Source organism: Ahaetulla prasina, chromosome 2 (genome assembly GCF_028640845.1).
Source record: "Ahaetulla prasina isolate Xishuangbanna chromosome 2, ASM2864084v1, whole genome shotgun sequence".
Taxonomy (NCBI): Eukaryota; Metazoa; Chordata; class Lepidosauria; order Squamata; family Colubridae; genus Ahaetulla; species Ahaetulla prasina.
In genome coordinates, this window is record NC_080540.1 from 182,726,050 (window position 1) to 182,748,637 (window position 22,588).

At 36.4% G+C, this 22,588-nt stretch overlaps 1 protein-coding gene across 2 annotated transcripts in view; it reads left to right on the plus strand.

The window, feature by feature from the left end:
- ELAVL3 (ELAV like RNA binding protein 3) overlaps positions 1 to 22,588 on the plus strand; it is a 101,214-nt gene that overhangs the window by 67,199 nt on the left and 11,427 nt on the right. The window contains exon 2 of one of the 2 annotated variants that reach the window (XM_058173073.1): positions 9,479 to 9,701. In XM_058173073.1, the coding sequence (XP_058029056.1) occupies positions 9,479 to 9,701 (223 nt within the window). The remainder of the gene's footprint in view (positions 1 to 9,478; positions 9,702 to 22,588) is intronic. The other variant, XM_058173072.1, reaches the window with a different exon arrangement.

Sequence of the window (22,588 nt, forward strand, 5' to 3'; positions counted from 1 at the left end):
GAGTTTTTGTTGCATTGTTTCATTTTTATTCTACAGTTCATTTCAAGTCACTCAGAACATGTTTCAGCCTTGCAAATTACCTGTCCTGATTGACATTTTGATAATTTAATTTGCAAATTCCTTTTTTTCTTGGAATTCAAAGAGGATGCTAAATGCTAGTGATTTGTTAACAATTGCCTAGGGGCCTTCATAAATGAATAGGAATTTGGTTTCTAATTAAAATATATTATACTGCATCACATTGATTTTCTATTCCAATTGAAGGAACTGCACCTATGTATCTGTTTTGCCATTTCTGGTGAGATGCATAGATGCAATGAAGAACAAGACTTCCTAACCTTGTATTAATTATATAAAAGAAAGGAATCCACATTTTTAGCTGCTCTAATCTTTTCCTTAATACAGCTATCAAATCTTTCTTTTACAGAAGCATAAGAGGTAACATTGGAGTATTGACTTTTTTGATACATGGGCATCCATCAAAATTGGTAACTCTGCTGCTTATACATTGTTTTTTAAAAAAAATAATTTTTATTAAGCTTTTCACTTAAAAACAAAATGAAGAAAAAACACAACAAAAAAAATACATTAAACACATAACATACATAGCGTTACATATTTTACAGCTTGTTGTATCGGCAACGGTATATGTTCCCTGTTCTTTTTTACTCAGTCCTATGCATACTTACATTTACATTGGATTCTATTTACCAATCCAATAATTTACATTTCCTAATTTTAACTTTGTTAGATTAACAATCCAATTTATAATTTTGATTTCTTTTTTCCAACCAATCATATAATTTATTCCACACTTTGTAATATGCCGACTCTTTCCTTTCCTTAATTTCTAACATCATCCTGTCCATTTCTGCACATTGTAAAATTTTTCAGATTATTATTTCCTCTCCTGGAACATTATTTTGTTTCCATACATATGCTACAGCAGTCCTTGCTGTCGTTAATAAATGAAGTATTAAGTATTGCAAAGATTTATCCATTTTTGAACTAAATATTCCCAATAGATAAAATTCCGGTTTGAATTCCATTTTTAGTTGGGTAATTCCCTCTAGCCAATTTCTGATTTTTTGCCAAAGATTTTTTATCATGGTGCACATCCACTACATATGATAGTTTGTGCCTAGTTTATACCCACATCTCTAACAATTTGGTGGTAAATTTGGGAACATTTTGGCCAGTCTCACTGGTGCCAGATGCCATCTATGGAACATTTTATACAAATTATACATTGTTATCTGTAGAGCATGTCCTTATCTTGAAAGGTTCAAAAGGAGTTGTTTCCATTTCCGAGGTAATGAGGGGTAAAAAGCAAAAGACCAATAGCACTATCAGTATACAGTATTCTCACCCCTATGTTTGTTGGTTCAAATAGATTGCACTGAATTTGCAAAGTTTTCAAGGAAGTTACTAGGCTCAACTCCATTCTCTTTCCATTTTACCTTTTATCTTCCTATCAATCTGTCACTTATTAAATACAGATGCAGACTTTATGATCTTTGCCATTCTGATTATTGATTAAAAAACAATAATTTTCTTGATTGGTTGATTGATAACATTTATACATTTGCCCATCTTTCAACCAACTCTGGGCAGCTCTAAATCAAAAATGAAAAGGCATATTAAAGCATTTTAAAAACCAGCACTCAACCAGTTGAAACATAAAACATTAAAAACAAAAATACAATCTGTGTTAACATGCCATCATCCAAATAACTTCCAGTGCATTGTGGGGGGGGGGGAGCCAGATCTTTAAAGCCTTATGGAAGGCTAACAGGGTAGAGGCCTGCCAAACCTCTGAGGGCAAGGTATTCTATAGGGCAGGGGCTGCTACAGAGAAGGCATAGAGTATTTCTCTCTATTGAGGAGCAGTTGTTGTGTTCAGTGAGACCTGGAAAAGTTTAGATTCTGATATAAGTTAGTGGGTGCAGCATAGACTGATAGAAATTATAGAACTTGAAAATAAGTCTTGTATAAGTAGATGTGCAATGTGATCTTCATTATGATAATCTACCATTTAATTATTGATTATATTAGAATGACTAAGCCTGTATTCTAAAACACTTAGAAGAAAAATTCCAAGTCAGTCTTGAGTCATAGTGACTACTTGGACATGTTCACAATTCACATGTAATTTTAGGGGCAGCAATATGAAACAGTTTGCATTGCTTGTTTTTTTCAAATTTGCCAGTCTAGCCTATAGTCTGGGGATGACGTGGTGCCCTCCATTTAAGCAATACTTAGGTTTTGCCTTGCTTAGCATTTTCCAAGTTTAGCCAACATTGTCTAGATGCTTTGGCCATGAAGTCAATCATGTTGAACCTTTTCACATGGAACAGCATGAGCCAGGATTCTGAGCATTCGGACTTTCTTTCTTTTTTTTTTTAATTGAAAAAGTTTTACAAATTTTTCCCCCCTTTCCCCCTCCCCTCCCTCCCTCCCCTCCTTCACAAACCCCCCTCCCCCCCCCCGACTCCCCGGAACAAACACAAGGTATAGTTAAAAATAAAACAAACATATGCTAAAAAATTTTCCCCTCCCAACTCAATTATACTCCTACGATTCTCATCAGTTCCTAACTTCCCCCAAAACAATCAGAAATAATACATCCTAATCATTCAAAGGCAGTCTGATAACTCTTAGTCTGATATCTACTTTGAATATAGTCAATCCATTTTTTCCATTCCTTTAAGTATCTTTCTTGCATATTGTCTTTCTTTTTCTTTTTTTTTTATAAAAAAGTTTTATTTTTACAATCATAACAAATAATTCATCCAATGTACAATTATATACAATTAGTCGGGCTTGCCCAGTCACCACCCCCCTTTTTAACTCTCTTCCCTCTTCTACTTTCTTCTGCCTTCTTTCCAAACCTTCCTCTCCTTCTCTTATCTACATCCTCTCCTCCCTCCACCCTACACTCCTTCTCCCTCTTCTACCCCTCTTCCTTCCTCTTCTCCTCTTTCCTACCTCCTACTCTCTCTTCTCCTCCCCACCGTTCTAAAATGGTAACTGGGCAGACCCGACCCTACATTAATTATATTTATACATCTTCATTAATCCCTGTACATTCACCATCACTCCATCTCTAGCCTCAACCCCCCAATTCCCCTCCCCCATAACCCCCGCCCCCCACCCCGACTTCCCAGAACAAAATGCAGGGTATCAAAACTAACAATCATAATCTAAAATAATTCCTAAATTATAATCTTTAGTCTCTCCACACTTAATCACACTCTCAATTCCCCTCTCCTTCAAAAATATATCTAATACAAAATATTTCCTAAATTTACTCATATGTTATTCAATATTTTTTTATCTGATACTTATTTTGAATATAATCAATCCACATTTTCCATTCTAAAATATGTTTTTCTTGTGTATAGTCTTTCAAATAAGCAGAGATTTTTGCCATTTCTGCCAGATTTGATACTTTAAGTGTCCATTCTTCAATTGTAGGTAATTCTTCTTTCTTCCAATATTGAGCAATCAAAAGTCTTGCGGCTGTTATTAAGTTCAAAATCAATTTAGTCTCTATAACTGTACAGTCCATAATCATTCCTAGTAGAAAGAACTGCGGAGTAAACTTAATCTTCTTTTTCAAGATATTCTGCATGATCCACCATACTTTAATCCAAAATGCTTTAACTTTTTTACAAGTCCACCATATATGGTAATAAGTGGCATCTTCACAATCGCATCTCCAACATTTAGCCTGTACATTAGAATACATACATGACAACTTTTTGGGGTCTAAATGCCATCTATAAAACATCTTATAAAAATTTTCTCATATTTTGCGCTTGTGTAAATTTAACATTCCTCACCCAAATTCTTTCCCAAGTTTCCAACATTATCGGTTGCTGAAAATTTTGTGCCCACTTAATCATACAATCCTTAACCAGTTCAGTCTCTGAGTCTATTTCTACTAATACACTATACAACCTCTTAATATGCTGTTGGCCTTGATCTCTCATTTGTTTTAACAAATTATCCTCAGTTTGCTTAACACCTATTTTTTGATCTAGTTTCCATCTAGCTTGTAATTGTCCATATTGGAACCATGTATAATTTTTCCCTTCTTCCCCCATCTTTTCTCTGGATTTTAATTGTAATTCCCCCTTTTCCATACAAAGAAGTTCTTTATAGGTAACTACCTCCATCTTTTGATATATATTTATATTTTCTATCATGTGTCTCGGGATTGCCCATATTGGAATCTTTCCATCTAATTTATATTGATATTTCCTCCAGACCCTCAATAATGCATTTCTAATTATATTATTTTTAAATATTTTATCTACTTTCTTATCATATAATAAATAAGCATATTGTCTTTCAAAAAGGCTGAGATTTTTGCCATCTCAGCCAAATTGGCAACTTTCAATATCCATTCTTCTATTGTAGGTACTTCTTTTTTCTTCCAATACTGTCCTATCAGTAATCTTGCTGCTGTTATTAGATTTAAAATCAATTTAGTCTCAATTAATGTACAGTCCGTAATAATTCCCAGCAGAAAAAAATGCGGCAGGAACTTTATCTTCTTTTTCAGAACATTTTGTAAAATCCACCAAATTTTTATCCAAAAGACCTTAATATCCTTACAAGTCCACCAAATATGAAAATATGTAGCGTCATCACAATTACATCTCCAACATTTTGCTTGCATATCTGGATACATACACAATAGTTTCTTAGGATCTAAATGCCATCTATAAAACATTTTATAAAAATTTCCCCTTAAATTCTGTGCCTGCGTGAATTTAACATTTCTAACCCAAATTTTTTCCCAAGTTTCCAATATTATTGGCTCCTGAAAATTTTGTGCCCATATAATCATACAGTCCTTTACCAAATCCCTTTCAGAATCTATTTCAAGTAACACATTATACAATCTCTTTATATGCTCCTGAGACTGATTTCTAATTTGCTTTACCAAATTATCCTCATTCTGAACTATACCAATTTTCTGACCTTCCTTCCATCTAGCAGGTAGTTGCTCATATTGAAACCAAGTATAATTTTTCCCTTCTTTTAATATGTGCAGAGATTTTAATTGCAAATTCCCTCTTTCAGTATACAAAAGATCTTTATATGTAATTATTTCCTGATTCTGTTCTATATTTATATTCTCTATTGTATGTCTAGGACTTGCCCACATAGGAACCTTATAATTTAGTTTATAAGAGTATTTTTTCCAAACACGCAAAAGAGCAGTTCTTAACACATGATTTTTAAAAGCCTTATCCACTTTTTTGTCATAAATTAAATATGCATGCCATCCATATAGCAGGTCATAACCTTCTATATTCAGAATTCTTTCCTCCATTAAGTTAAACCAATCACTTATTGCAGAGAGAGCAGCTGCTTCATAGTATAATTTAAAATTGGGCATTTTTAAACCTCCCCTTTCCCGAGAATCTTGAATTATTTTCATTTTGACCCTCGCTTTTTTACCTTCCCATATAAATTTATTAATTCCCATCTGCCATTCCTCCAAATTCTTATCTTTCTTAATTATTGGTATCATCTGAAAGAGGAATAAAAATCTAGGTAAAACATTCATTTTGATAGCAGCTATTCTCCCCAACAATGATAATTGCAATTTTTTCCAAACAATCAACTCCTTCTGAACTTTTTGCCATAAAACCTCATAATTATTCTTATACAATTTCACATCTAATGATGTAATATAAACCCCTAAATATTTAACCTTTTTTACAATTTCAAATCCTGTTATTTCCTCTAATTTTTCTTTCTGTTGTCTGGCCATATTTTTTATTATCACTTTGTTTTATTCTGATTTACCTTAAACCCTGAAACCTTCCCATATCGATCAATTATTTCCAACAGAGATATACTTGAATTTATAGGGTTTGTTAAAGTAATCACCAAGTCATCTGCAAAAGCTCTCAGTTTATATTCATGTTGTCTAACTTTAATTCCCTCTATCTCCTTTACTTCTCGTATTTTATCCAATAATGGCTCTAAAGTTAAAATAAACAATAATGGTGATAAAAGACATCCCTGTCTTGTTCCTTTCGCAATCTTAAAAAGTTCTGTTAAGCTACCATTAATTATAATCTGGGCTGTTTGCTCTCCATAAATTGCCCTAATTATTCTTACAAAACCATCTCCAAATTGCATCTTTTCTATTAATTTAAATAAAAAATCCCAATGCAAGCATTTGGACTTTCTGTTCTGTGTCCCAGTGCATGCATTCTGTTCATAGTTCCTTTCTGCCCCTTACGTGGATAAATAAACTAGAAATTACTTACCAGTACTTAACAATTTCATTTAAAAAGGGAATCTGTCTTTATTTGGAGTACTCTTGGTCTTGGTCTGCCACTTTTAATTTATTTGATAATAAGAAACCAAGTTTCTTCCTTGGCACATAATATCTAGAAAAATCAATAAAGCTTGAGCTAGTTTTGGTTCTATACAGCTCTTGGATTTAACTGGCTAATATGGGGCTAAGAGGCTGCTGGCATGAGAATGTGATTCAGTTAGCAGCTTTTGAGAAGATTGACAATTCCTTGAATGCCAAGTTGAAAATAAATTATTTTAAAAGTAAAAAGGGTATATTGCACTTCAAAATGGATGTAGTTTTTCTTTCAAGGGCTCCAGTCTGTAACTGAGGGGTCTTTTCAAGAGACTAGAAAGGAAGACAACTTAGCATTGATTCTGTAAGGAACTTGCCACAAGAACAACTGAATCTTGTCTTGCTTTGGGTTTCAGAGCTGCCCTTCATTTTCTGTCACGAGTATGGTTGCGAAGTTGGAAGTATGGAAGTTGAGAAGCAAGGGCTCCCAGTTTTTAAACTACTGGGTATTATTTAGCAAGCTGTTGCTAATTTTAGTAGTGGCTGGCGTGCTTCATTTCAGCCTCTGTTCATTTTTTGCATAAAATGGTTCTTGTAAGAGGGAAGGGGATAATAGGGAAGCTCAAAGTTCTCTGAAGCTCCTTCTGGTCATTTTTAACCATGGCTAGTGGGATGTTTGAACCAGGTCTCTGGTCTCTAGACTGGGGAATTTAAATTCCTTTAGTTATCAATCCAGGAAGAAATCACTAATGAAGAAGAGTTTTTATCACCACATGGGTGGCTAGGTAACATAATAGATCCATTGTCCGTAGAACGTTCATCTGCAGGATTGGTTTATAAGTACTTTAAACAAAATAATCAGAGAATTATTACAAAACAGTAGCCAGTGGGGTGATGCTATTCAGCCCAGACTTGCTTTTCTTCAGAGACAGTGGCTGAGCATTTGCTTCTTGCTTTTTGGTAAGCTTCCCATGTGTGCTTGAGGCCTAAAGCTTTTCAGCTTAATTAACTATTGTTTTACTGACTGTTGCTTATAAAATAGAATGGAGGTAATATAGTAAACTTATTAAATATAAGAAAACAAATTTCCCAGTCTGTTAAGATGTTCTAAATTTATTATACTAGACTCCTAATGTGGAAGTTAATAAAACATCAGTAAATCAAGGTGGTTTGCTTTTTTTTCAATAACCACCACAGCTGGTGTACTTACTGATGTTTATACCAGCTTCAAGAGAGTGGCAATCTGGGAGTAAGAAATCAACTTGAAAGATAAATCATCCAACAGTCCTGAAAATCTGAAACATCTTAAATTGTATTTTTTTTTTACATAGATTAAAAAGTGGCATGGCAATAAATTGACAGGATATATTGTAATGCTTCTGACAACATGGTTTTGTATCTTGGTTTGGGGAGGCTTGCCTAGAGACTGGTATGTAGTTGATGTCCACTTGGACTTGGTACAGCAATTACAACTATAAAATACAAATTGTGTATATAAATTAGAGGGTGCATGAAACTGCTCCTACCGGTAAGCTTAACATATGTCCATGAAATTTGTTGACAATCTTTGCAATGTAATAGGTGTTCAGCATAAAATTAGACATTTATAAATCATCATCAGAGCCTTTGAATAAATGTGAACAGAATTTCAGACTTCATATTGTTATATTCATATCTGTTCCCCTGTTTCTGCTTTGTTCTGAATTTGTGTATCTTGACTGTTACCCAAACTGGTCATCTCTTTTTAGTTATTTCAGATACATTTTGTATTTAGATCACTTTACAGATTACATCTTTACATAAATTCCTAAGGTTTTCTACATGTGACCCAAACATGTCACTGTTTGAAAATTATTCGCAAATTGCAACAACTTGGTCTGGTTGCATCATTCTGGTATTTTTGTGTGACATAATCTTGGTTAGTTTTTATGTTAGAATGTAATATGGCTTTTGAATGATGGCTTTTAGAACCATTATTTATTTCTGTGAAGTAGGGAATCAATATGGAACCACACTCAATGAAATAAAAATTATCTTTATGTACAAAATTAAATTTCCAAAGCCTAGTAAATACCATATAGTGAGAGAAGAGCACCCTGTCCTCAACCATCTTTGTAAGGAGATTATTGACAGGCCCAGGAAATTAGTGATGCATTTTTCTTTGATGATATTCATTCCTGGCCTGAGGCTGGAGTATAATGGCAGAATCAATGGCCTGATCAATAGTTTAAGAGGGAATCAGCATTTTGCTAACAGAAGAGCAGCCTGCAGGAAAGCATAGAGAAGTGGATGGTTGGCACAGAGGCTTTGTAGCAATCAGAATAAATGTCCAGGGAATGAAATGGATAGAACCATTGTAAAGGGAAGGGGGGTTGTTGCCTAATGAAGCACTAATAAGTATTTATTGAGAGGTCCTGAATTTACACCACCTTCCCACCACATACACTATAAATAAATTGTAACCAGCCACTTGAAGAAATATATGCTTAAGGAATTTGTTTATGCATGGAAAAATATAGTGACAAATTAAATGAAAGTAGTTTAAAATCTCCTTCAGGTCAAATACAAGTCCTGGTGACATATCTACATAGCGATTTTTGGCAAAACTGCAGAGGTGGTTTGGGGATGTTTTTCCAACTTTTCTTCATCTATCCTACTGATATTCTCTGTCGATCCACTCAAATATTAGCAATGCTCTTTCTTAGTCTCTGAGTTCAGGCAAAGTTGTTCAGCAGAGGGCAATATTTATTCTGCTTGAGCACAGTGTTCCTGTAGGAGTAATTTCTTGGGAGCTACATCACAAGGAAATAGTAGACTAGTGTGAACAAAGTGTGACCATCATGTGCCGTCGGGCACTTCCTTTTTTTCTAGCATTTCCTTTCTCTCTTTGTTTGTTTCTGTATCATCATTGCATAAAATCTACTTGAGAAGTCTGTGTCATGGTCACTCACAGAAGAAATTTTTAAATATACTACATTGATATAACCTGTGAAACCAAAACACTGAAACAAATATATTATAAGTCTAATCCATTCCAACAACCCTTACATTGCAAATGAACAATTTCATACAAGCTGCTGGGTTTGCCTCCCATCCTTCATAACCGTAACACTTTTCCCTCCTCCCTCTTGTTTTCAGCAGATAATCAGCACAATGGAGACCCAGGTGTCCAACGGCCCCACAAGCAACAGTTCCCTCCCCAATGGGCCACTGATCAGTGCCAATGGGGCCACCGATGATTCCAAAACTAACCTCATAGTTAACTACTTGCCCCAGAACATGACACAAGAGGAATTCAAGAGTCTGTTCGGAAGTATTGGAGAGATTGAATCATGCAAGCTGGTTCGAGACAAAATCACAGGTAAGGCTATACATGTCTGTCTGTATGGATTAAAAAGAAAGAAAAATTGAGATAGAAAGATAATCTGGCTCAAAACCCATGGTCAAATGAAAATACATATGATGTTGAGAAATTTCAAAGAGCTGTGGGGTTCTGAAGCAATGTTCTATGTCGCAGTACACTCACACAGTACAGCAGCTATGGAAAACAAGTCCCATGCTATTGATTATTTGAAAGCTCATGAAAACTTCCCAGTATTGTTTTATGTTGGAATATATCTCGGTTATATCTTAGCTGTCAACTGTAAACATGCTACTGCTATCATTCTACCTCCAAAATGACCCCATAAAGTTGGAAAGAGATAAGAAAAGCCTAATTTAACGAGCATTTTCCCCACAGGAAAATAAATAACCAATAAATAAAGGAAAATAAGTACTCATAATAGGTTTCTGGAATTTGCTACTACTTAAAATATGATAATTAATAATTAATAATAATGATAATTAATGGGTTTAAACTAACAAAAATATTCAAGGCAGATTACTAATGGCTGTTGGTGAAGGTGTACATAAACTTCCAGATTAAAATACTTCAAATACTAATTCTGTAGTAGAAAGAAGCTTGCTTTTGGGAAGTATAAGGATGGGTTAAAAGAAGAAGCTTTCATTGAGCAGACCAGTGTGATATTAGAATTGAGGTACTCTAGGTTTTTGGAATTGTTACAGGGGACATAAATGGCCCTCAGGTGGTAAATTCTTAAGATTTGGGAGATTTTTTTTGCTGATATTAGAGTTGCTTTTGAAAATAGATGGCATATAAATTTAATAAATAAATACATATTTACCTTTACCTTCTGGCAAGCTACATTAACAGTGGCAGAGAAAATATAGTAGCTTTCTGATGAAAAGGCAAGCATGTGTGTATTAGAAAATATATGAAATATAATATTTTAGAAATACTAAGATAGAATACATCTATGAAACTATGGATTATAGAAGATATCAAGGTATTTGCATCCAGACTGCATTTTATATTACTGTTAGAGTTCCTTAAGAAGTAAATACAAATTTAGTGAACATTAAATTTAAATAGCAAAACAGCATTTTAATGATCCGCATATTTGTAGAACAAATAAAGAAATATCTTTAAATACTTTGTCACAGCAGGTGGCAGCACCTAGTTGAGCTACTTTGAGTTTGAAAGCTAAGCTTGGTTTAGTATTTGAGTTGGATACTCCCAGGGAATCTTGAAGTTGTAGGCTAGACTAGGAAGTCTATAACAGTCTAAAAGAAGGCATTTGCAAGCCAGTTGTGGTAACTGTCCAAAACCCATGTTGACATATCTATGAGGTCGACAGGAGAAAGAGTCAGAGAAAATATTATCTTTTGAAGCGTTTTATTGCATTGATTTGTGATATTGAAAATAATTGTTTGATGATATGATGTATTTTTATATATTTTCTTATTACATGGAAATATAATAATAATAATGTTTCACAGCATCCATTGCCCAGTGTTAATTACATTTGTTTAAGTACTTGAAAAGGCAGGACTGGTATTTTTAGATACTATTTGAGAACAAATAAAAGTCTCTCTACTTTTTCATACTACCTTGCTTTTATAAATTCAGTTTCACAGCAAAGTCTGCTATGGAGGTTGATTAGTGTACTCACAAATGTTGTAGCTGAGTGAGAACTTGAATATGTGCTCAGTTGCCAAACACTACATTTGTTTTTTAGTGATTGTAATCAATTGTCCTTTCTGGCAAGACAATTTTCCTAATATTCAACTGAATGTCAGTCTATAAAATATAGAATAAGGTTGGAAGGGACTTTGGAGGTCTTCTAGTCTAACCCACTGCCAAACAGGAGACCCTATACCAGGGTTGTCAAACTTCAATTTCCTTGAGGGCCGCATCAGGGATGTGTTTGACCTTAGGTGGGCATGGCCAGGATGGGCAGGGCCAGCTTGACATCACTTGCATTAGGGCAACTGTAGTGGCCTGAGCACTTGGCCAGCGAAAATGGGCTCCCGAGCTCCATTTTCAACTGCGACGGCCTCCTGCAGCCCTCTGCCAGAGAAAACAGAGCTCCGGAAGGGCGCCCACAGCCCTTGCGAGCTTTGTTTTCGGCTGTGATGGCCTCCTGCAACCCTCTGCCAGTGAAAGTGGAGCTCAGGAGGGCCACCCACAACCCTCCCGAGCTCCACTTTCGCTGGCAGAAGCACTGTGGGCTTCACTGTTTCCAGGGCAGCCCCGCAGGTCAGATCTAAGCACCCTGTGGACTGTATCCAGCCTCCAGGCCTTGAGTTTGATACCCCTGCCCTATACCTTTCCAGACAAATGGTTGCGCAATCTCTTCTTAAAAACTTCCAGTATTGAAGTATCCACAATTTCTGGAGGCAAATTGTTCTACTGATTAATTGTTCTAACTGTCGGAAACTTCTTAGTTCTAGGTTGTCTCTCTCTCTTTGTTAAGCTTCCATCTTTTACTTTTTGTCCTGCCCTCAGGAGCTGTAGAGAATAGGAAGACTCCTCTGTGACAGCTCCTCAGATATTTTATTCTGCCTTCTGAGAAGATAGAAGATGGCCAAGGCATATTCTTTCTGTAATATCCTCTCTGGTATTTGAAGAGCATGGTCATGTCCTCAAGGCTGAACCAATGGTGAAATCCTACCGGTTCGCTCCGGTTCGGGCATAAAAGCTACCAGTTGGTCTGAACCGGTATTTCCGACGATCAGCTATGCCGCGTGGTTTAAAATTGCTAGAAAGAGTTTAAGTCCACAAGTCTTCGGACTTGCCTAAGTTAGACATCCTAAAAGGATAACTGGGAGCTTCCATGCCAGGTATCTAGAATCCCCATCCTTTGCAGCCTTCTCCTATGGAGCCCACCCATGCCCATTACCACTTTCTCCTGTGAAAAGGACAATCTGGCACTCATCCAATAGGCATGAGGCTCCCCAAGGCCCAGACTTGGAGGAGGAAGGAAGCAAGGGGCCGCTGCTTTCCATACTCTTTGAGCAAAGCTTAACTCCTATGATCTCCTACCCAAACAGTCCCTTTTCAGAAAGCTGCTCAGTGGAAATTAAGAATATGTCCTTCTTGAGGTAGCTTTGGCATGCTGTAAAATCACCATTGACGGTATGTAATGTTCAATACATTATTTTTTGACATTTTTTTTTAATATATATGTGTAATTGTTTTTTGTGTTATTTTTAAAGACAAACTGTTTAATAAAAATTATTTAAAAATAAAAAATAAAATCGTTAGAAAGCAGGAAATCCTGCTTTCTAGTGAATCTAAATTGTGCGGCATAGCTGTTTCCCCCCTCGCTGTTCTACTTACCTTCCCAAGCCTCCTTTTTCTGTGTGCAGCGTGCGTTTGGCATGCACCGTGCATGCATATGCAGCGTGTGTTTGGCGTGCACTGTACATGTGTCCATGCGCAGCATGCGTTTGGCATGCACTGTGCATGTGCACGTGCAGCACGCACTTGGCACACACTGTGCATGCGCAGACAGCAAACAGTTGTCAAACCGGGGAGGATTTCACCACTGGGTTGAACTATCACTGTAGCTTGACTTTCATTTCCGGATTTAGTTCTTAGCCCCTAATTGCCCAGTTTGTCCTTCTCTGAATCTTTTCCAGGTTGCTTTGGTCATGAAATGCATAGGCCAGAACAGATATGGATGATACATGTGACCAAAATGCTCCCCATTCAGCTCCCTGGACCCAGGGCAAGCCCAGACTGAGTTAATTATTCTGGATTTGTTCATTGCCTGTCAATATAATCAGAGACCCAAATAACTTAACATTTCAAAATTGTCTTAATCACTACAGAAAACCTTAGCAGGCGTGAGCTGCTCTATTGTAAGAGTGGAAAACTTCATTGCAAAGCATACAAAATGTATTTACAATTTACAGAGAAAGGGAAATTAGGTTTAGTCAATCATTCAGTCAAAAGATTTCAAGAAATGGATTTACACATTATTGATATGATACCTATTTAGTCTTGATGTATAGCAGATAAAAATATTTTCTATTTTAATTAAAATTTCTTCATATACTGAAAACTAGACATCTGAACCCTATAATATGAAATGAGGGAACTGTAGTGTTTCTATTAGCAACATCTAACATGTTGAGATTGTTAAATTATTTCTCATAATAAATTAATATGATTTGTGTCATAGAGATGTTTGCAATATAATCCTAAACTTTATTAGATGGTGAGTGCATGAACATATCCATGTTATTTTCTCAGCAATAATAGGGGAAATGGTTGCCATTGCCTTCTGGGTAGTTTTTAGCTGCTAGCTGTCCCCTGGCCATTGGATTTCCTGATGATTTCCTGTCTAAATACACATCAGATCCAATATAGCACTATTCTTTAGAATCAGTCAAAGTCAGCTACAAGACTGTGCTTTTTGTGGTTGATAGAATATATGAGGGTTTGGAGTTTTTTTGCAAGATGAAAACATGCGGCTGCTTTTAAATGCCTCTTGAAGCAGCCATCTCATTTCCCAGATCAGTATATATGAGCCAGAAAAAAATATATGTGAATCTTGATGAATAGCCAAGAAGTGCCAGATCTCAAGGACTTTAGAATCATTGTTGTGGGGTATTCAGTTATGCTTCAGACCTTCCCATTTTGGTATGTGTATTTGCTACAGATCTTTATATATACTTTAGCTGCAATAAAGAAGAATACAGAAAAACTCCTAAATTAAAGCTTGTCTCCTACATTGGTCCACTGTATGGCTATGGACTAAGAAAGCTGTATATATGCATGAGGGGAATTGTGTTAAAATTTTTGCTACAAATTTTTGTTGCAAAGGCAAGCTCATTTTCACTTTAACTATTTTAGTTTAATCTCAAAATGTGAGTTTCCTCTTCAGCAGAGAGTGCAAGGTTCAGATGATTCTTTACTAGACCATTACCATAATTTAATACTCCACTATAATTTAATACTTTGATGTAATATATCATTTAGTAAAGATTATATTCTATGAATTAATTTGACAATGTGAAAAGGCTGATCATCAGATAAAGTAGCACCTGTCAATGAGTGGACAAGGAAAAAAAACAAATTTCCCCCTTTTTAATTAAGTTTGCATAAACTAGTGTCAGAAAGGGAGGAAGGATAACGCTGCCTATCTGAGGAACTATCTTACCCCAATGGCATTGCCCTGTCCCATCAGTGCTGGCAGATTGGGCATGCTGCGGATCCCTTCAGTCAAGGAATTTCAGTTGGCAGGGTCCCAGAGAAGAGCCTTTTCTGCTGTGGCTTCTGCCCTTTGGAATGAATTGTGCCCTCCCTTGGAGAGATACAAACCCACCCTCCTGACATTTTGTAAAGGCCCAAAGACTTGGCTCTGCCAGTTGGGCTGGGGTCCAAATGGGGGTACATCATGCTGGAGGTAGCTGACAGATTAAGACCAGACCCCACTCTCCCTATGTGCATCCTGATTCCTTCCTCCCTGTCTTTTTAATTAATTATTATTGTGGAGTATTTATTGCTTCAATTTTTTATTTGCAATGTTTGTAAGCCATCCAGAATTGTCTCTAGGTGAGATGGTGGCAAACAAGTGTGATAAATATAAATAAATAAACTATTAGCTTAAGGGATAACACTACTAAGAGTTTTTATAAGATTCTGCTGAGATATAAATATGATAAACAGTGTCTTAATTGCTGCTATAGGCTGTCTTTGTTTTGTTATTTTCACTTCAGTATTTTCAGTGTTGTGAATCTTAGGACTACATAAAGAATAAGTGTCGTATAATGCTTGAAATTACTGAATATTAACGGGCTGTATTGCAGGTGAACTTTTTAGTTTTGGTTAATTTGGCATAAACAAGCAACAAAAATTTGTCTTTGTATACAAAATCAAAGATGTTTTTGAGTTCCATTTGACTCCTGGTGACAGCATTCATTTGGTTTAGGAACAATTAAACTACAACAATTTAATTGTGGAAATGAGATGGGCCCTTTTAGCTAAGCCTATGAGTCTGCTGAGCTCTTGAACTGGAATATTCATATCTAGTGAAATATCAGAGGCAAGTAAACTCAAGCAGAAGCTTTGAGAATATTGTACAATTTGCCTATTGTAGATAAGACTTTTAAAAATGTATGCATTTTTTAAACATATATTTAACCGAAATACAAATTTTGCTAGCAAACAGAATTGTAGATCAATATGTTGCTGCTTTAAGATACATTATTATGTGTAATTGTTGAAACAATTTAGTATCGGATGCTGTATTGCTTCCCTCCGCCCCAAGGAAATTGACTTGCTCTAGATCCTAATGGCGAATACTGAATTCCTAAATGGTTTTCAAATCAGAAACACTGAGAGCTAGTGTTAAATTATGTGACATGCTAGTAAAATCAGCCATTTCTGCTATCCTCATGTAATAAGACAGGAGAAGTTTTTGAAGTGAATAATATAAGTCCTTCATAGTTCAGTAAAGTTTTATGCGTGACAGATTACCATTTTGTCCAGCTTCCTCAAGACCATAGGAGGACAAGGAATGTCAAGTCTTCAGTTATGCCACAATAGTTGTGGAAAACCTATTTGAAAAGGTTAATACTGTGTTTCCCTGAAAATAAGACCCTCTGTTATATTTTTTTGAACTCTGAAATAAGCGCTTGGCCTTGTTGCCATGTGCTCAAAAGCCTGATTGGGCTTATTATCAAGGGATGTCTTATTTTGGGGAAAACAGGATAGCATGAATGTTAGTGGGTTTATTTTATTATATTCTTTTAATTCAGCCTCTTTCACAGCATATGGCAACCAGCATGTACTGCCCCACATTACATCTAATATAATACTTACCACCAATGGTTTGCCTGTATTGTAAGTAACTAAAAGGTTTGAATAATGCATGTGTTGTAATATTTCTGAGTAATCCTGAAGTGATATTCCCATTAAATATTTCTATGAAACAGCCATAAAAATCTTCACCCAGAATGGGTGTTTTCTGTGGTACAAAACAGATGCCATAAGATTGACCTCAAATGTTGTGTTACCTTGGTGTGAAACTATGAGTATTGCACTCCTAAAGTACTGCATGTAAATGGACATAGGCAGTGTGAAAGTAGCAGAGGGGCAGAGCTGTAACATCAGTGTCTCGATGTCACAACTCAAAAATCCTTCTTGCAGGAAAAAATAGCATAATATTACTGGCCATTCTGTCCCCTAGGGAAACTTCATTGAGCAACTTCACACCGCTGTGTGAGCAGTTAATATATTCAGCTGTATGCTGTGTATGTTTGTATGCTCCACAATCAGAGCATTGCATCTCACATTTGGAGATGCTTATTTGTATCTTTGTTAGATTCATCAAAAGACATTCATTATTGCAGTCTGCTGTTATAAAATCTGCACAACCTGTCCCTTTCATTGAAGCACTAGATTGGTTCCTTTCACAGTATTTGCTATGTGGTTGGCAATTGCCATGATGTTCTGTCAGTTAAAGAAATTGCCAGCTTGTGCCATGAAGAATTTTCCCTAAACAAAGAAGAACAGCACCTTCTTCATCAACCCCAAAGGTACCATGGCATTTGAAAGCAACCACGTTTTGTGTGGTACTGAAAGCACCCATTCTGAGTGAAGATTTTTGTTGTAGTAGTAATCTTGTTTCATCAACTGATTATTTCTCTCTCTTTTCATAATCTCAAGAAAAAAATATCCCTCCCCCTTCTTTTTTTATGGTGCCACCAGCATTGGCGGTAACTGCCTGGACAACTTGCTGCAGTTTTCTGGCAAGATTTTTCAGAAATGGGTTGCCATTGTCTCCTTCCCACCTGGCTTTGTGCATAAGGCAGAAGTAGAATTCACAGTCTCCAGGTTTCTAGTCCTTTCCCTTAAAACAATCTGCTATAGCTTTGAATTCCTACGTGGTTCTGAAGGTCTTAATGAGATTTGGACAGACCGTAGTAGAACATGACAGATATCTTGTATTGTATAACAAACAAGAAGCTAATTTGACTCTTTCCTAACAGGTATTCAGATAAAAGCAGCTTTAGGTATTTCACTGGATTGAAATCTGATCCAGATAACATTAGAGTAGTTACAAAAGCACTCATGCATCAATTGTATGTATCATTTTAACTCTTATAACTTAGTATGCCAAATTCATCTAGATTGTATTTCGTCACTTATCTACAAATGGGGCAGAGATACCAGCTGCAGAAAACTGATTTTGAGATAAATGTTTAATTTTGTGATTTTTATGCAATCAGCATTAGTTACAATTGTAGTTATTCTCCTTCACCACCCAGCATACAAGTATGAATATTAGGTCAATTTACTTTTCTTTAAGTTATCTGATTGTACTGTCCAAATATGCTGGCTGCAGAGATATACATAGCATTCTGTAAATCAATTTGCTGATGAATAGATAATTGATTTTGGGATCTGTAAAAGATGTGAAGAAAAAGTCCTTCTGAAATTATTATGATTGTTTATGTAATGAGCTCATGAACACTGTGATTTGTATTGGTGGTTTAAAATAGATATGCTATCACAATGCATGCAGTTTGACAGAAAATATAAAAATCTATAGTGTCAAACAATGATCTACAACACAAAATTGCCAAGAAATATTGCTTGAAACAAGATGCTACTTGATTGCAGGTTCATAATGTAGATTATTTTCTGAAGCAAAATGTGAAAGAAATAGACTAGCATATGTCTGGTTGTTGTCAAGCCTCGGAATGAGAAATTCAATATGATGCATGTGTACAAATGAAGAAACTAAGTGTTATTCTTCAAGAAACAGCCATTAATCTAGATTTTTTTTCCTTCTGGTTCTAGACCTAAAAGAAAGTTATGTTTTGATAGATGGTGGCTAATAATAATCTTTGATAAAGCTTTCACTACCAGTTCCCTTCCCAAACTGTGGTCACTGGCCACAGTCATCCCCATCTTCAAAAAAGGAGACCCCAGCTTAGTCGAAAATTACAGACCAATCTCTCTATGCTGCGTCACCTGCAAAGTCATGGAATCAATCATCAACCAATCCATTACCTCACACTTAGAAGCAAACAACCTACTCTCCAATAAACAATTTGGTTTCAGGAAAAAATTGTCATGCAACTTACAACTTCTCCACTGTAAAAACATATGGACTACAAATCTTGATCAAGGCAAAACAATAGATGCAATCTACATAGACTTCTGCAAAGCTTTTGACTCAGTAGTACACGATAAACTTCTCCTAAAACTAAAATCCTACGGCATATCCTTCACAAATGGATATCTGCTTTTCTGTCTCAGACAACGTGGTCAAAATTGGCAATGTTCTATCAAATCCTGTTCCTGTCAAGAGTGGCGTTCCTCAAGGCAGCGTCCTTGGACCAACACTCTTCATACTATACATTAATGATCTTTGTGACCATATCTCAAGTAATTGTGTTCTCTTTGCTGACGATGTCAAACTATTTAACACCACTGATAATACATCTATCATTCAAAAAGACCTTGATCATCTAACCACTTGGTCTAAAACTTGGCAACTCCAAATGTCAACCAGCAAATGCTCAGTCTTACATATAGGAAAAAAGAACCCAAACACTAAGTACTTGCTTGATGGACATTACCTTACAGATGACCCCCATCCCGTTAAAGACCTTGGAGTTTTCATGTCAAATGATCTAAGTGCCAAAGCCCACTGCAAATACATAGCAAAAAAGGCTCTAAGAGTTGTAAACCTAATCTTGTGTAGCTTCTTTTCCAAAAACACTACACTACTAACCAGAGCATATAAAACATTTGCTAGACCAATTCTAGAATACAGCTCACCTGTTTGGAACCTCACCATATCTCTGACATCAATACAATTGAACGTGTCCAGAAATATTTTACAAGTAGAGTTCTCCATTCCTCTGTAAACAATAAAATACCTTATCCCACTAGACTTGAAATCCTGGGCTTGGAAAACTTGGAACTCCGTCGCCTTCGACAAGACCTAAGTTTAACTCATAGAATCATCTATTGTAATGTCCTTCCTGTCAAAGACTACTTCAGCTTTAATTGCAATAATACAAGAGCAACCAATAGATTTAAACTTAATGTCAACCGCTTTAATCTAGATTGCAGAAAATATGACTTCTGTAACAGAATCATCAGTGCTTGGAATACTTTACCTGACTCTGTGGTCTCTTTTCATAATCCTAAAAGCTTTAACCAAAAACTTTCTACTATTGACCTCACCCCATTCCTAAGAGGACCATAAGGGGCATGCATAAGCGCACAAACGTGCCTACCGTTCCTGTCCTATTGTTTTTCTTTTCTTCTATACCTTTATATACTATATAACCTTTCTGTATGATAGTTACATATATTGTTGTGACAAAATAAATAAATAAATAAAAATAAATAAATCATCTTCCGATTTTGACTGGGCAGGTTGCAGTGAATCTGCTCTATTATCTTTTATGTAAAATGGATAATCCAAACTCCTGCTTTTAGTTTGCAAATGTCTGGAATAAAGAAGCTTGAACATGCGTTGTTGAGGTTTTGGAATTCATGTAATACCACAAAGCTCTGAATAGGAACATTCCTTTTAGGCAGGACTGAACTACCTCTCAACATTTGTGATACATTCCAATTTCATTTGTTTTTTTGCTGTTGATAATATGCTGTTGACTTAGGTAATGAAATTATACCAAGGGCAACTTCTTAAAATCTCAATATCAGGTTGTGGAGAGCCAGACACCGCACAAATGCTATGAAACCTATCCATTGTGATGATAAGCTCAATTATTTAGACAAATAGTGAGTTGTTTGGGGTCCTACTTTTTATCAGGCTGCTTATCCAAAATCAGGATAATAGGACAAATGTTCCTATTTTTTTCATGGTAGTTATGGAGGCTTTGCTATGTTAACATGTTAAAAATAAAGCACACTTGGTTCAATGTTTTTACCCAAACTCTTCTCTGTGAATATCTTTGTTTATTAATCAAATTTATATAGCAACCCATTTCATGAGAAGTAACTCTGGGAGGGTTAAAATATGTTGATGAATGTCATTATTAAAAATGTTGGGAAATGTTTGTTTTGACATTATTATGGCACCCAGTGCTATATAGCTAATTTTAACTTTTTTTTTTTTTTTTTGCTGAAAGACCTGAATCCGTTGAGAAAGTTTGAGGATTGAGGTCACTGATAAATGACTTTGATGAGGGAATAGAAGGGGAATTTATCAAATTTGCAGATGATACTAAACAGGGGTGGGTTTCCAAATCCCATCGCTACTGGTTTGTGGTGCGCACTCGTGGGCGGTGCTTCTGTGCATGCGCAGAAATGTCCAGGCCGGTGGGTGGAGCCTCCTGCCACCACTGCTATCAGTTCTCCCGATCCAGAGCAAACCAGTAGCAACCCACCACTGATATTAAACTGGCAGGATTAGCCAATATAGGATCAAGATCCATATGGATCTTGATAGACGTGAACCTATCTAACAAAATGAAATTTCTCTACTTAATGTAGAGAAAAGTAAAGATTTGCACTTAGGTAAGAAAAACCAAAAGTACAGATATAGACTGGGTGAAACCAGGCTTAATAGTAGTAAGTGTGAGAGAGATCTTAGTGGACAACCAATTAAATATGAGTCAACAGTGTGTGGTGGCAGCCAAAAAAGCAAATGCAATCCTAAACTCCATTAACAGAGGGATACAATCAAGTTCAAGTGAGGTACAAATACCACTCTATAAAACCTTAGTAAGACCACACCTAGAGTATTGCATCCAGTTTTGGCCACCACACAATGAAAAAGATGTTGTGACTCTAGAAAGAGTGCAGAGAAGAGCAACCAAGATGATTAGGGTGGCAGGTCTGAAGGCCTAATACAAAAGATTGTGATGGACTTGTGGGTGTTGGGCAGGGATTTTAACTTTTCTTTGGATGGGGAAAACCTGGAAACTTTCAGATTCAGGTTTTCCCAGATGTGCCAATATGACAACTCTAATGAAATGTAACTTTGAGGAAACTCAAGCCTCTGAGTTTTCTTTCATTGGGGGTGTTACTTGGAACCCTGGCATCGGGGACTTGAGGCTAAAAGATATGATGAACAGTTGCAGGAACTGGACATGGCTAGTCTAGTGAAGAGAAGGACCAGGGAAGACATGATAGCTGTTTTCCAATATTTGAGGGGCTGCCACAGAGAGAAGGGGGTCAACCTGTCTTCCAAAGCAGCTGAAGGCCAGACAAGGAATAATGGATGGAAACTGAACAAGGAGAGATTCAACCTGGAAATAAGGAAAAATTTTCTGACAGTAAGAGCGATCAACCAATGGAACAGCTTGTCTTCAGAAGTTGTGGGAGCTTCATTACTGGAAGCTTTCAAGAAGAGACTGGACTGCCATCTGTCAGAAATGGTGTACGGTCTCCTACTTGGGTGGAGTGGGAGTGGGGGCATTGGACTAGATGACCTACAAGGTACCTTCCAGTCTATTCTGCTTGATTGACTGACTGATTGATATGTGGGATGCCTCTAGTCTAGGCCATTAACCATTGATATATACTTCTGTGCTTCTTTAAGGAGAGCATAGAGCATTATTTGAGAGAGACTGAATGGTTATATGCAAATAGGAGATGATTTATTCATACATTTATACAGGTAGTCCTCACTTATGTCCACTAGTTCAGTGACTGTTCAAAGATACAATAGCACTGATTGAGGGGTACTTAGGACAGGTCCTAGTTGTGACTGTTGCATGGTCACATGATGATGATTCAGGCATTTAGCAACCAGCTTGCAGATATGACATTGAAGCATTTTGCAGTTATGTGATCATCATTTGTAGCTTTCTCTGCTGGCTTCCAACAAGCAAATTCAATGGGGAAGCCAGAAGAATGGCGCAAATGGTGATTACGTGACCACTGGGACACTGCCACTATGCAGG